Here is a 16626-nt window from a genome sequence, read left to right as displayed (position 1 = left end):
TCTTTCCAAAAGAAATGACAAAAAAAAATTTTTTTATGTTTGCAACATTGATTTGCTTCTCACAAGGAACAACCTGTCTTTTTAAACTGTAAAGAATACAGATTAAAGACTTTGCAAAACTGGAAATAGTTGCTCCTGTGGTGGTGTCCCCTTCCAGATTAACTGAGCAGACGGTCATGTTTCATCGTTCGGTCCTTGTAGAACCAGAAACACCGGTCAGACCAGAGACTGAGACAGGCTCGGAGAGAAATGTGAACGTACTGATAGAGAAAATTTCTCGAGCAGGAAAGAAAAGTGTGAATAAAAAGCAGGGGTCAGCATCTTTCAACGAAAGAAACAAGTTGTAGCCTGAAAATTTTAGGTAAGACGTTTTTTTTTTCTTAATTTTCTTAATTCAGTTTCATTTTCTCTTAGGAGAAACTCAACACATTTAAACTGTAACGACAAAATATACTCTACTGCTATACTCAACAATTTGAAACTTACTGTACGGAAACACATAACTCCGACAAATTACATGTGGCTTTCTCCAACATATCTGTCTGTGAGGGCTGTCTGTCTGCGGGTCGGTGCTGACACTAAAAACAAGAGCTGTTTGCAGTAAAACCAAAAGCTTGTGCTCATTTTGCACAAAAATATAAAATACAGAAACAAAAAAAACTCTATTGTTTCTCAAAATGTACTATTATATGCTAGTTTCTCAAAATGTACTATTATATGCTATTTTTAACACAATACTGAGCAAATCACTGCATGTTAACTCACACAAGCAAAACACTTGAGGATAAAAAAATCAACACAATTATAATTTAATTCTAGGAAATGTAATTGATAGATAAATGTCTGATTTTTTTGACACTGCAGGCAAAAATAATAATTTTATTTGCAGATAAAGTCAATGTAAAAGCTGTCTACAATATTCAAACCTTGTTTTTCAGCTGAAAGCTACTAACAGCTACTACCAGTGGCTCAGCAGCTGTCTGAGCTACAGCCTTTTTGTTTTTGCTAATGTGAATTCGGTGGTCCTTCTGCTCGTCTTTTAACCAAAATAATCACCTCTTTAGGATCTGAAGCACCACCACAAAAAAACTATGAAATAAAAAGAATAAAATAAAACCTCCTGAGCAAAGTTCTGCATTCTGAATCCTTTTTAACGCTGCTCAAAAGCTGCAAATCAGGTTTACTGAGTCCACTTGGGCGAAACCTAAACCGGGCCCACGTAAAAGGAGGAGGAAGTGAGTTTAACACGAGATGAAATGTTTTGTGCCGAGGCGAGGATATTTAGCGAGAGGAAGGCAGCTTGGACTAAAGTGGACGACAAAAAATATAAAATAAATTAATAAATAATTAGAAGAAGTGGATTTTAGAATAAATGTTTCTTTTTTACAGCAGGTGAAAAGATTGCACATCTGCCATCCTTGTTTCTGCCGCCGAGTTTACATCTATCTGTTTTGTTTCTTTACAGCGCCATGAAGACCGCCTGGATCCTGTCCATTTTCCCCATCCTGTTGTCTGCAGGACTGGTTATGGTCATTCTGGGCCAGTATCAAGAGATGGAAATGGTAAACAAGAAGAATGCAGATCTGCAACGATCCTCAAAGCCAATTAATGACAAATTTCAGTATGAAGCCACATACAAGAAGTCGCTGGAGGATCTGCTGGTTAAAGGTGAAAAAGCAATAAAGGATTTGGAGACTACACTGGCCGGCCTCACCCCACAGCTGGAGAGCAAGACAAAGGAGAGTGGCACCTGTCAAGAACAACTGGTAAACAAGTTTGCACCTTTTTTTATCTTTAGTTATAGATCCTCTTTCTGTGGCAACATATTATATAGTGTAAAGAAATGTCAAATCGCCATTCACGGTACAAATTTTGAGACAAGCATGAGCTTCTTCTGGCGATGGGCAATATTAAAAAGAAGGGTGAAGATGACAAATAACTGAACATGAAACAATCCGGTAACATCAATCCAAACATGAATTTATGAGACAAATGAGAGACAAAAGCAGGCAAGTTGCAAGCAAGGCTAAGAACATGGACTGTAACAGATGGAAAAGGAAAATGTATCATAAATACATGCTGAGGCCGAGGAGATGCAAGAAAACAATGACGTAAACTACATGAGCAAAACAGGACAGGGACCAAAACAAACGACTTGCAACTGTTGGCAACAAAACAGGATTCTGCTCATTGCACTCATTTGTTACAATTTATGCTGTTGACTTGCGGTAGTGATTGATGCATGTTATGATGGTTACTTTTTTAAATTCAAAAACAAGAAGAATACGAAGAAGAAGAAATAACCTTTAATGTTCTTCAGTGGGGAAAATCAGGTGTACCAGCAACAAAGAGATAAGCAAATCCAAGCATGCGGATTCACAAAAATGTAAAGAATATAAAAATGGAAAGTATAAATAAGTGTAAATATGGAAAAATACATACATTTGAGTATTTTCTGGAAAACTCTCTTGTGTAAGTAAACAGCTCCTTAAAGTCATGCTGAAATATTGCGTACAGCGTTACTGCTGGTCCTAAGTGTGCATTGATGGGTAGTGTTGCATCAGGGAGTGCATCCAGTATCAATCCAACATTGTTCAGTCAGGTCATATGGACAGTTTCTTTTTTTGTTGAGAGACGTTTTGCCTTCCATCCGAAGGGCTTCATCAGTTTGAGGAGTCACAAACAAACTGTTTTCCCCAATAAGCAGTACACTCCTACAGTGGACCAACCAGTTTGCTGGTGATAAGATGGTTTTGGGGGGGGCTGTCCTCTCCCCCGTCGACTCCTCCCAAGCTGCCACAGCCAAAGTAGTTCAAGACATCAAGATGTCTCTCAACAAAAAAAAGAAAATGTCCTGATGACCTGGCTGAACATTGTTGGATGTTTTACCTGGATTATTGAGCAAGAACCTTAAAATCCAGTATAAAACTGCCAAATCAAACATCACTTGTAAGATGGAGCACTACAGATGTGATGTTTACTTTGAGTGTTGAGAGTCAGAAAGGTTTGCACCTAGTCTTTGTGGATCTGTGATAGGGTGCCGATAAACAAACAGTGGTTCAGGTCAGGTGTGGCAGATACGTGTGGGAGGGTAGTGCAAGGCTTGGATTGCAAACTTGTGATAGACAGGTGGACAGATGATCCTCGTCGTCTGGGCATTTCCCTGTCAAGCTCCATCCATGTTCCGTCTTTCCTCTGTGTTCCCAGTGTCGTGTAAGTTTTCTGCCCCATCAGCCTTTTGTTTCCTTTAATAAATTATTGCTTATTGTAAATCTCCGAGTCTCCGTGGTCTGCCTGTACTTGGGTTCGACATCTAACCATCACAACGCAACAAAGTGAGCACCACTTATGAATGTTTCGTGTGTTAGTTCCACAATAACTATGGATGAGAGAAATTGCTTGAAGGATTTAATACAATTCGCTTTGAAGTTTTGTTTTTCATTAGGTTTGTGCATGTTTGGATGTGGGTTTAAGATTAACAGCCTCCATAGACTGCACACGTTTAGGTATTTCGCTTTTTTCTACACCAATATTAATATCTCCGAGCAAATGTTTTGGATTTTAACAAAAGGGAAAGTTGGACAATGAATCTTCTCACAACCTAAAAGTCAGCGGGAGGCTCACTGAATAATCTTGACTGTCACCTTGGCTCCAACAGTCCTGGCAGGTTTGAGTTGAACTTTGAGCACTGAGACACAGGAAGGCTTTTATCCGTCCAAGGACCTGAGGCAGCTATGAACATTCATCTGGCCTAGGGGACATTTCGGACACTAGTCAAAGGTATTGCCAAGGACAGAAGACCAGAGATGATCTGAATCTTTCCTGTCAAGCAGGTGCAAATACCATCCTGTATCAAGCCCCAGCCAAGATTCCTCACACGTCTTTAGGAGCCCCACCCAGGACATGCCAAGGACAACCTTCACCAATGGACCCCTGAAAGACTGCATTAATATAATTTTTTTATTATTATGGTGTTATAACAGTTAGCTCCCATTGTCCCACATCCCATTTTATTGGTTTAATCACAGTATATATTATTATTATTATTATTATGTTTTTAATATCTATATGTTTTTATTTTTGTGATTCTTATCCTTGTTTATTTTCTTACAATAATTAAATTTTCCTCAGATGTTACCCAAATTTCTGACAACTTCTGTTTTTATAAATGACACTTTGACACTTTTGATACTTTGACATGAAGTATTTTAAAACTGGTTTAGATCCAACCTGACTGACAGGAGTTTTTTTTTTTTTTTTTGTTCATTTAGAGAAATGTTCTTCTGCGGCTCCTCTAGGATGTGGGGTCCCTCAAGGGTCTATTTTAGGTCCACTGCTTTTAAACTTTACATGTTGTCTTTGGGGTTCATTTTTAGAAAATATAACTTCTCTTTACACTGCTGTGCTGATGACAATCAGTTGTATCTGCCCATTAAGTCAGACAAGGTCACTCCACTGGAACCACTATCTAAATGACATCAGTCTGGTTGAAACAAAATTTTCTGAATTTAAATGAAAATAAAACTGAAGTCATCAGCTTTGGTAAATATAACACCCTTGACACTCTTGGTCCTTTGGCTTCATACAGCCACTCCGCTGTTTATTAACTTTCTTGTGCTCCCACCGTGACACAAGATGTATTTTCTTGTTATTTTGATTTTAATTTGACTTAATTGTAAAGCGCTTTGGTCAGTTTTTGTTGTTTTTATGTGCTGACATTGACATTAAAACTTCCATTTTCTTTATCTGCTTTTCTTTTCTGGTCTGTGAGGCAAACGAGACAAACAACCATTCACACCCTGACCCACACCTACAGACAGTTAAGAGTTACCAATTAACTTAACACGCATGCTAGTTAAAAAACAAAAAAAAAAAGTTCTTGTTCCTCAAGACTTATGTTTGCTTAAAAGTTTTTGCGTTTTGGCTGCAGGCAGCCCGTTCAGGTTAAATTCAAAGCCATTTCAGAGAATTTACTTGGCTTATGTCAAAGATTTTAAAAACGTTTTAAGCCTTTTTGCAAGGGATCTATAAAACCTCAACACATGCATAAAACATCACAGATTTAAACAACCGACAAAGACATTTTCCAAGTAAAAGGGATTTAATTATTGCCATGTAATCTAAAATCCTCATTTCTAAGTTTTCTGAGTGTGATGCATCCACGTGACGGATTTATTTTCTATTTCAAATTAACAAAAATAAGCTGCTGCAGAATGTGTCATGTATTACTGTTACCCAAGGGTACCGTCTTTACTGGTGTATAAGTCGCTCCAGAGTACAAGTCGCATCAGTCAATAAAAGCGTCATGAAGAGGGAAAAAAACATTTAAAAGTCGCTTCGGCAAATAAGTTGCATTTATTATGCGTCACAGCTGACCCATCGTGTTTATTATGCATTTATTTAATGGTCAAAAAACAGCTTCATTTCACCTGGGGCGGGGGGGCACGGCGCCATCCATCCATCGTGGCCGGAGCCGCTAGCTCTCCAGCGTTCTTCCGCCTGCACCAACTGAGTGAAGCAACCGTGCACGGGAGAACTCGCTGTTGCAGTTCGTAAAAATTTAAAGCGTCAGTCAAAAATTGCGTTATGAATATGGAAAAAAAAAACGTATATAAGTTGTTTCGGCGTGTAAGTTGCATGACTGACAAATCTATGCAAAAAAACTGTGACTTATACGGCGAAAAATGTGGTATTTTTCAAACATTATTACAAGTTTGGTACTTGAGAATTGACATAAAAGCCAACTATTACTATTGAATCTACTTGGTTTTTGCTCTTGTCTTACGAATATCATGATTCTGTGTTAAAAATCTATTAATTTAATAATGAATCTTTGTGCATGCTCATTTTTTCAGTAAATTTAGCTAATTAACCTAAAGATGAATAACATCTGTCCCCTGCTGTGTAGAAATCACAAACCAAGGAAGTGGAGTCCACAGAGGAGGAACAAAAGAAGACAACAGGTACAAGTAGTTTCTGCTCTGCTGCCACCATGTGTCGAAGTACACAAAGAAAAGATTAAATCTATAATAAAAAAAAAAATTGTCACCAAGATACACTAAATGCAGAGTCTGAAGCCTGGACAAAGGAGATCGACACTCTGAAAGCAAATCTGGTGGAATACAGGCCAATATGTGATTACGTGAAGGACGACAAGAAAACTTTGTGAGTCACATGAAATGAAACGTTTTCAGAAGGCGGTGCACGCACGATGGAGTAACGAGGTCTGAATTTATGTGTTGCAGAGAGTTTTGTGGGAAAGAAATCAGCACAACCTGAAGAGAGGTCCAGAAGATGAAGCAGCAACTATACAAAGACTTATCATTTTCTAAAAGACTTGTTACGATCGCTGATGTATATAAAAAAAAATGTTTCTGATAATGTGTCACTTGAATTTTAGGCATTTCTTGCCAGAGGAAAGTGTTGATCCAGATCACTGGGACCTTTGTAAGCCTGTCAGCTTATTTTAAATTTGCTTTAATATCACAAGCTATATTTATAGCTCTGCTTTTGCAAGTAGCATTCCCAAAGAACAGTTTTGTTATTTATAAATGTCATTGGTGCACTGATATTTTAGTTTATTTTCATTTGAAGAACGACAAATAGAGAGGAATTATACATGTCTAGATGTTTTGAGTTTTGCTGGTTGCTGCATCAAAGATTGAACTGAGCTGCATTTAGAGGGGAAGTTTATACTTCTGAAGTGAGATACAGTAGAAAGGAATCACCATTTAGGACAAATTGAGTTTAATTCTGACGAGTTAGCTCGTCAATCTGGTCATCTCTCCAAACCGAGGGGCTATCTGCGACAGGTAGGATATTAACTGCTCATAACCTTCCATACCTTTGAAAAAAAACAAAATGTCTCTTCAATGTTAATTCACAATATGTTCCAATTATTCCTTACTCGTCATTAAAGTGCATCTTCTACAGTTTAAAAACTGATTTCTAAACCAGTCAGAGTACAATAATTTAGTTGCTGCTTTCTGCAGACACATAATAGCTTTACTCTACAAAGGATTTACAATTACAGATTAAAAGCATAAATGTCGGATGTCTCACTGACAACAAGAGGGACATCTGTGGTACTTGAGTAGATATGTGCATTAACCCTGATCCTATTTAAGATTTAGAGCACAAGCATGCACACATCATGATGGGACATTAGACCCTAATCTCACATATAATATTTGGTACATCCTGTGCTTTATATTTGATTAAATATGCATTTCTGACACTTTTTGGACATAAGAACTTAATTTTTATACAATGCCAAAATTAGAAACTTGATTTTTTTTTTGTTTGTTTGTCAAATATGAAGGGTGGAAATGCCAAATGCCAAGATTTTCTGAATCTTTTTCAGAGCCAGCTCCTGCTTGTCACTTTTAAAAGACATAAAGGAAAACGGAATCGAACTTTATATCTAATTGTTTTTCTTTATAGTTTCTTTAATACACAAATTTTTCAAAATACCTTTTTGTACTTCATGTTTTTTTAACAATTTGTATCAAAATGTTCAGCTTAATCAAGAATAGAGTGACTTTTAGGTGTTGTAACATTTGTATATAAAACATTTAACGTTATTCAAATCTATTGGTACCTCTGTCACTGAGTATAAGCGATGGTGCAAGTTAACATAATTATTTTTAATTACTCATTTTAATTTTGAATTTTACCAAATGCAGTCTTTGTTATTATCCATAGATTAATTTTTTGGCATAGTGTACAAGAAAAAAATGTTAATAAACTATTCCTGAAGTATGAGAGTTTTTTAATTGTCTTTTTAATATTGTAAAATAAGTGTAAATGGAATAACTTGTAAACACAATTGTTCAATCTGCAGTTTTTATATCAAATAACACAACTTAGAGCTTTAATGGTGACTAATTAATCATTTTGTTCTCGTTTTGGATGCAACATGACCTGCAGCCACTTTAGAAGGGGGAGGAGGTTCATCAACCGCAGGAGGGAGGAGGAGGGACTGGGTGGGTGAGGGAGTGTTGAGTGGACGCAGCTATGACAAAAAAGCCGATTATTAAAGGCTACTGAGTCCTCTGAGTCAATTTGCATCCGTCCTCTCCTGGTCAGACGGGAGGAGGACACATCTGCGCCTGAAGTGCTTCTGCAGTTTATTTTATTTTTATTTTTTTTTTGCACCTCAAGTTTTGAATGGGACTCCTTCTGGATTGAATGAACTCTTATGGGATAAATATATACATATATTTATAAAAGAAACTTTTTATCAAGATTTTATTTTTAAACTACGCTGTGACACTTTGTTGAAAACCAAGTGTCCTTATTTAGAGAATATTGTTCTTGCTGTTTTATTAAGTAAGACTTGGATTTCAAATAGGAAATGGGATTTTAAACCAACTTTACCGGAAATTAAACTTTACACAGAGGCCTCAGCACAGATAAATCCAACTACGTTTGCTCCGTTTGGAGTTTTAAAATGACGAGTCCTACCAGGAGTATAGATGACCAGAAAGTCATCGGTGAAAGTCCAGCTCACAAGCCGGAGACCCCCAGGTATCGCAGCTGGAGCAGCCTCCACTTCTCCAGATGGAGATGCAGCTCCCTGAGGAACACCCCTCCAGGTACCCCCTCCCCAAAAGCAGAGAAGAAGAGCGATGTCACCAGGACCCTGTTCTCCCTGGTCAAGACGCACAACGACGACTACGTCGCTGACCCCGATGGAGCCCCGGACCCCACCGGTGTGGGCGAGGTGAGCTATGATGACCTCTTGCAGGACCAGTCCACCTACTTCCAGAAGCAGTTTGGCTCCATGCTGCAGCCAGGGGTCAACAAGTTCTCCCTGCGCATGTTCGGCAGCCACAAGGGGGTCGCTGCAGAACAGGAAAGAGTCAAGAGCTTTGGGGTGTGGATCATTCACCCCTACAGTGACTTCAGGTAACTTCACCATCAATCCAGAACTTATTTTACCCCCATAAATTCAATAATACTTGTGGAAATCTCTTGGCAACAAAATCTGTGCAAAGAATCACATTTAAAATCACTTAATTTGTCATAAATGTCCACAAACTTCCCTTGAAAGCATCATTTCCCCACCATCAATATCCAGCCAGACAAACAGCTTGCGTCCAGTATTCCAAGGACATCAGCTGATGTCACAGTTCGGAGCACATGGTAAGGCGATGAAGGGATTTGATTAGTGATACAGTATATAGGACAAGATCAAGTGGATTAATCATGCAACGTATATATATGCTGTCCGTTCTTCCTGTTTACAAGGAGAGAAGAACTAGTTTGATCATTTAAATGATCTTTGAACTGAAACACATTCATTTCTTTCAGTCTGGACTCTCTCTCCTTTCAGAGGATTTCAGTTGTCTGAGCTAAATTACATCTTCACAACGGAGCCGGGGCAATCTGTCTGTGTCCACAATAGCCGGCATCAAATTTGAACAATTTTTAACCATCAGGCCTATGCCACACAAAGAGGATAAACCCGTGCATTGGGGATTATTGCCCATAAGAATCTCGATAATTCCCATCTTGCTCTATTATGCAATAATACACAGACAGCTGAGGGGGAGATTATAGAGGGCCGGCTCTCCTTACACCTTATGGTCCAACTTCCCCTTCAAATAGAATGGCACATTTTGCTAAAATTTAAATGATTTAGAACAAATAAATTCAATTGTTGAGAAGCTAATATAAAACAATTGTGAAAAATTAATACTTTCAGTCAAATTTCAACATATTTAGCACTGAGGGCAATAAGCAGCTGCAGACATTTTGCTTCTTTAAAGCATTTTTTTTTCCTTAAAATAGAAGAAGTCCATTAACTGAATCAATGCTGCTTATATGGCTAAATAAACTATTTATAGCCTGGCATTTTGCTTTTAATAGCTCATATAAAATGGATTTTTTTTTTCAGCAGAAATAACTCTGCTTCTCATTAACACTAAGCTCACATTAAAATGTACACCATGTCCATGTCGACAGCTCTAAAACCATCCCTCGTCTTTGCTGGAGTTATTAGCAGCAGGAAGGACCCACTAATCTGCTGCAACATGAGACGCGATGACAAGCAGTCATGTAAACTGGTGTATCTGACACAAATCACCACAAGAGGTTGATGATGGGGGTGGATGTGAATGAAACTGAAAAGCTCAATTAACAGATTCCTCCGTTCTGAAAAGGAGGAATTTCCTCACTGTTGAGTCATGTTGCAATCACTGAAGGGTGGCAGCTAGCAATCAAAAAAACAGTCCGGTTGAGATTCTGTTACTGTGTCAGTGTAATGGAAGAGAGCCCGTATGGCACTAAGTGACTGACACTCGATGTAAACAATCTGTAAGGAAATCCACACCGTGAAGGCCACGTACAACGAGACACTGGAGCCATATAGAATGTGGACGAGATGAAGCACGACAATGAAACTATGTAGAGCACGAAGTTCACAAGGGAAACATTTCCACTGGTATTGATACTGTCCTTTGTTCGTTGGCCTGTTGATTATGTATTGCATTATTATTTAATGGGAAGGGGTTCCTCTTGTATGAGAATAAGGGTCACTTCTTGAACAGTACACTGTCCTCTTAATGGCATGATGTCATTCATTCTTGGTAGGTGTTTCAAAGCGTGCAACTTTAATTTGAACCCTGTCTGGTCTTTATTTAGATATTCTACTTTGACCTGATAAATGGGAACTAAATAGGCATGGATTTTTTTTCTGGTAGGTTTGTTCAATCTCTTTGGCTAGAGGTCCAGATTCTTGTTTGGGGATGTTCAACTGGCGGTCAAATCAGGCCCACGGATGAACTCAGTTTGGCCCACCAATGGGTTCATTTTTCTTTTAAACCATAAATCAAACTTACTTAATGACAATAACTGCTGGATGTCCGGCTTGCGAGCTCTTGGCTTTCAGTGTAGCCTCCTGAGCAATTTAGTTGAATAGCCCTGGTCAATGTTTGCAGAAGCCACTTCTGTCAGACTAAAGTTTAAATGCTCGGCTTCAACCTAAGACTGATTTCAATAGTATTATTTTTTCTGTAAAGAGCTGGTAGATGTCTTTATTTGTGAATATGTGAAAAACAAGCTGAACTGAAGCTGAACGCATCCTTAGGCCTGACCAAATGATTACTTTATATTCATTGTTTCCTTGAAAGTCGTCCAGACACTTTTACATTAAGGTATCCCCACAAAATTTGCAAGCGTTTCCATGTTTGACTGCTCATTCAGCTGTTGTCGGGTTAATCCCGTTGATCTTGTCCTATATATTGTGATGCTTATTGGACTATTTTCTAGACATTGGCCATTGGAAGCCATCCCCAAATAATTTAGTCTTGGCGTCACAAGATCGGAGAGTTTCTCATTAGTAATAAAGAAGAATTTTGATAAAATCAAAGTAGCCTGATTGCAGTCCTCTGTTCTGTTTTGTCCAGGTTTTACTGGGATATCGTGATGCTACTGTTGATGATGAGCAACCTGGTCATTCTCCCTTGGGGAATCACCTTTTTTGAAGACCAGAACACTTTGCCTTGGATCGTCTTCAACGTCATGTCTGACACCATCTTCCTCATGGATTTGTTCTTCAACTTCCGTACAGGTATCCTAGGAGAGGACAGCCACATTATTCTGGACCCCAAAGAGATTCGAGTCCATTACCTCCGTACCTGGTTCCTGGTAGACTTCATCTCCTCTATCCCTGTTGACTACATCTTTCTTATTGTTGACATGGAGTCCCGGCACGAGTCGTCCGACGTGTACCGTACAGCACGTGCCCTACGAATTGTACGTTTCACTAAGATTCTCAGTCTGTTGCGCCTTCTCCGGCTTTCTCGTCTGATCCGGTACATTCACCAGTGGGAAGAGGTAAAACGATGGGATGTAGGACAACATGCTGTCTTCAGTGTAGCTGTATTTTTCCTTCAATCTACATTTTTCTCTTAAAGATTTTCCACATGACCTATGACCTGGCCAGTGCTGTGGTGCGGATAGTCAACCTGATAGGAATGATGCTGTTGTTGTGCCACTGGGATGGTTGCCTCACCTTCATGGTTCCCATGCTGCAGGACTTTCCTCCAGACTGCTGGGTATCTAAGAACAACATGGTGGTGAGTACACTTTTATTAGAATAAATGTAAACTTAAATTTTAAAACCTTTTAAAAGGACAATACAGTACCTGGATCAATCCTACTCTCATTCAGAGATAAAATTAACTTGTGTACAATCAGCAGGACCATATTTAATTTGCTCATTTCTTCCTATCTAGCTCTTAATTGGCTTTATTACTTCTCACTTGGTTTCCTGAATTAGCATGCCACAAAAATAAAACAACATACAGAATATATCTTGAAGCCTTTATATAAAAAAGGTTGTTATTGTCAGCTCACGTTTCATTGTCAATGAATGTTTCTTCTCCATCCTGTTTAATGCGTGTTCATGATCTCATTTAAACATGAATCTACAGCTAGCATAAGATTAGCTCAATGACACAATGCTGCAGTTGTTATAACGACAAGAATACTTTTTTACACTTTATATTTTTGCTATTTTTGGGTTTAACTGGGACCTTGAGCATTGTTACGTCCACCCTGGGCACAACATATTAAGGAGGACACGAGACACAAATAAGGGGGTTCAAAACATTCAGTTTATTAAAGCTGCTGCTTCCTGTAACAAAAAAAAAAGATTATTATGAACCCTCAATTCCCGTGTCCATCAAAAAAGACACAAACACCCCAAAGTATTAACTTAAAGGTGGACCTGGTGAGCTGGTCAAACAGCACAAAACGATACCGCAGCCTATATACAGGGCCGGCGAAGCCGCTGCGGATACCTGACTAAAAAAAAAAAATAATAAATTACAAAAAAACCTATAGCAAAAGAAATAGCAAAAACCGGACAACTGATCACACCAGGACAAAACCACTACAAAAAACATACATGTTAACAAAAATACCTTCAGGCTGGGAGGGATCCAACAGTGGGCCTGAAAGGGTTCCAAAAATCAGAGTGAGGCAAAAGAGGGTCAAAAGGAGGAGTGAGAGCCAAAAGGGAGATGAGCCTCTGAAAGGGCTGCTCAAAAAGGTGGGAGTCTGAGAGAGACAAAAAGAGAGGGGCTCCCTGAAACCATCCTATTTATAGGAGGGGTGGAAAAGGCCACAGCCCAAAACAATTAAAGGCTGATTAGCCAACTTAAAATCTGTCCCAAACGGACAAAACAATAAGGCCAATGTGCACATAACAAGTACACGACTCCGTTCCACCTCATGTACCACATGTGATGTGAATGACAATAAAGAACCTTGAACATTAAGAAGGTTGTAGGTTCAAGTGTTTGCAGGGCCTTATTGTGTGAAGCTTGAATGTTCTCCATGACATGTTCCCTGGTTTCCTCACAATCTAAAACATGCATATTAAATGAGTTGGCATTTCGAAATTTACTTGTCTTTGTAGTGTGTCTTTAAATTGATGAAATGGCAAACTGTGCAGGGTGCACTCTCCTCTAACGTGTTGACTGCCAAGAAGAGCTCACACGGCCCTTAACAGCCAGCACAGAAAACAGATGGATGACTGATTCATGTGTAACTGCATGCAGCAAAAACAAAGTTTGCAATGAAAGCATGTACAAGTATTTATACTAATGTGAATCCTAATGACTTCCTAAAACAGTTTGCGTGAAACTAAAATAAGCCCAAATTGCTGAACGTGTTGGTTCTTAAAACGCAGGCAACATGTACTGTATGTTCGGTGTCCACTGTGTACATGAATCTAAGAAAACTACAATACAAACTTTCTAAAACTAGATGTCATTTATATGATCATTTTGTGGCGCGAAACCAACTGGCTTAACAAATCATGATAATGAATATACTGGTAATGTTTTTTATTTGTTAATCCTTCAAAAATGACACACTTAAGTGGGTTCATTTGGGATCAAATGTCATTTTCAAGTGTTTTTTTTTTCCCAACAATATGCAAAGTTCTGTAAAGGAATTTCATAGTTTTACCATTAAAAAGTGAAAAAAAAAATGGTGGCAGTCAAAAGACAGTAAAAAATAAAATGGTTTTCCTTACAAACTATTTGGTTTGTCCTTTCTGGGCTTCTGTAGCAACACAAACCTGCAGAGGTTTGGGCGTTATTTTTGAACAAAGAAAGATATTTGGTGTTTTGAAAAAGTCAGAAGAATTTTTTTTACAGATTTGACAAATGTTATACTTTTTTAAAAATCTATCCGAACCAACTGTCTATATTTTATTGTCAATTCAAATAGTTAAAGAGCAGTTTTCAGAAAAACTGTAAAGGTGCTCAGAAAGTTGCAACCCTCAATATTAAATGTCCTCAAAATATCTTATGTTGACTTTTTGCTAAATTTCTTTCCTTGTCTAATGTCTGATGTCATTATTTACTTTGACTGCATCGCTGCGTCATGCTTTATCCCTTCTTGTTTTCCCTCCGTCCCTCTTAGAACGCCACCTGGCACATCCAGTACTCTTATGCCCTGTTCATGGCCATGAGTCACATGTTGTGCATAGGATATGGCGCTCACCCTCCAGAGGGCATGAGTGACGTTTGGCTTACCATGGTCAGCATGGTTGTTGGAGCCACCTGCTACGCCATGTTCTTGGGTCACGCAACTAACTTGGTCCAATCCTTGGACGCATCCCATCGCCAGTATCAAGAGAAGGTAATCATCTCACCTGTAAAACCTTTTGACGTTCAAACTCTGTGGCTTTACAGTACGTTCCAAAAGCCTCACGTGGACATAAATGTGCCTCTAGCTTTTACTAACGCAGCCTTTTTTCCCATCATTACCTTGCTCAATCGACATTCCCATATACTGTGCAGCATAGTGTATTATCTAATGGATTTGGTGGCCTCACTGTGACCCTTTCTGTGGGATTTTCACATGATAAAGCTAAGCAGATGATGAGAAACGGCAGCACCTTTGTTTTGGATCACTGTCTGATGATGGTTGCTGCAAATGAGTTTGTAATCCACTTAAAAACCAGAGAAAAGCAGCCTATAAATCAAATGGAATGGATGTGTAATTACTATGGAATAATTCAGCAAACGCATGCTAGAAAATGTGACTAATTGTCAGCACTTACATCAGTCTCAGAGAACTTTGCTTTGTATCCCCACACGGGTCAGGTCATGATATGTTCTGTGCCGATCTTTGCAGTATAAGCAAGTGGAACAGTACATGTCGTTCCATAAATTACCGGCAGACGTCCGACAAAGGATCCACGATTATTACGAGCACCGATTTCAAGGCAAGATGTTTGATGAGGACAGCATACTTGGAGAACTCAGTGATCCGCTCAAGGAGGTAGGTTCAACATCAGATCAGAATCAGAATCAGAATAAACTTTATTGGCATTGCACTGAGATACAACGCAAACATGTATGTACAGTCGTCCGAAAGATGGGCGGAGTGCACGAAGCTGCGGCTATAAATAGCGCAGCCTTCTTATTCTTATTCAAAATAATATTTTGCTTAGATGAGAAAAGGGAAGAAAACATGAGGAGAGACGGTATAAAAAAAGATCTCTCACACCGTGTCCTAGACAGGGCACGATTTGAGGCATCAAAAAAACCTACCACAGCAAAGCAACATAAATAGATGTTATACATGTACATGTAGGCTGGTGAAAACATTGAATTTTTAAGGGAAAGTCGTAGCATAGTCCAGAGCCCCCCCTCTCAGCCATTGTCCAGATAAGAGGTGTCATTCATCATCAGCTCAGATCTTTGACGTTGCTCTTTCTTTCTGCTCGATCCCATTTCTCCCTCATATACTGGCATATGGTCTAACTGACAAGTGCAGAACACAAGGTTGGAATAAGAACCAGCCTGCAATTAATAATTTATTGTCAGAAAACTGAAAAAGAAAGTCCAACAAAGTATTTCTCTGCAGATGTTGTCATAGTTTAAAACGATGAGAAAACTGCACAAAAATTTGTGATGTATGACTAAAACCAAACGCATCACTTTAGATGTTTGCTCAAACCTGAAATTATTAATGCATATAAATCAGGGGGCGGAGTCAGGGGAGGGGCTAAATTCAATGTTGTCTCTGAGTGGACAATATGCAATCATTTAAGGAATGCTAGCTTCACCGATTATTATTTAAAAGAATCGACTTTAACAAAAACTTCAGAACGGATGTTTTTAGTTTGCTTATAGAACAAAAACACACCTGCACAAAAAACTACTTGTCTGTGCTGAAGTGTAAATGTATGAGACTAATAAAACCAAAAGCATCTCAGTGTTACTTTGACCACTTCTGAATGTCGTCTCTTTCCTCCCGCCATGTAGGAAATCGTCAGCTACAACTGTCGTGGACTCGTAGCCAACATGCCGCTCTTCGCCAACACTGACCCTCATTTTGTGACGGTGATCCTGACCAAGTTGCGTTTTGAAGTTTTCCAACCAGGAGACTTCATAATTCGAGAAGGAACGCTGGGTCGAAAAATGTACTTCATCCAACACGGCACCGTCACAGTCATCCCACGCGGCAGTAAGGAGATAAAACTCAGCGATGGAGCATATTTTGGAGGTTTGATAGTTTCTTCTATCAAATCTGTAGACATTTTGGCTTTTTTTTTCTTACTACTTTATATATATATTTAAAGAAATCTATTTATTT

At 38.8% G+C, this 16626-nt stretch overlaps 1 protein-coding gene across 1 annotated transcript in view; it reads left to right on the top strand.

Annotated features, from left to right (window-relative positions):
• Positions 1 to 8272: 8272 nt before the first annotated feature.
• Positions 8273 to 16626, top strand: part of hcn3 (hyperpolarization activated cyclic nucleotide-gated potassium channel 3) — a 9635-nt gene continuing 1281 nt past the window's right edge. The window contains exons 1-6 of the mRNA XM_037692989.1: positions 8273 to 8910; positions 11412 to 11841; positions 11922 to 12083; positions 14443 to 14661; positions 15160 to 15306; positions 16296 to 16536. Of these exons, the coding sequence (XP_037548917.1) occupies positions 8453 to 8910; positions 11412 to 11841; positions 11922 to 12083; positions 14443 to 14661; positions 15160 to 15306; positions 16296 to 16536 (1657 nt within the window). The 5' untranslated portion in view covers positions 8273 to 8452. The remainder of the gene's footprint in view (positions 8911 to 11411; positions 11842 to 11921; positions 12084 to 14442; positions 14662 to 15159; positions 15307 to 16295; positions 16537 to 16626) is intronic.

The sequence above is a fragment of the Nematolebias whitei genome, chromosome 19, assembly GCF_014905685.2.
Source record: "Nematolebias whitei isolate Nwh7 chromosome 19, NemWhi1, whole genome shotgun sequence".
Taxonomy (NCBI): domain Eukaryota; kingdom Metazoa; phylum Chordata; class Actinopteri; order Cyprinodontiformes; family Rivulidae; genus Nematolebias; species Nematolebias whitei.
The sequence above is the reverse complement of the archived record's forward strand: the minus strand, read 5'-3'. Positions and strand labels throughout refer to the sequence as shown.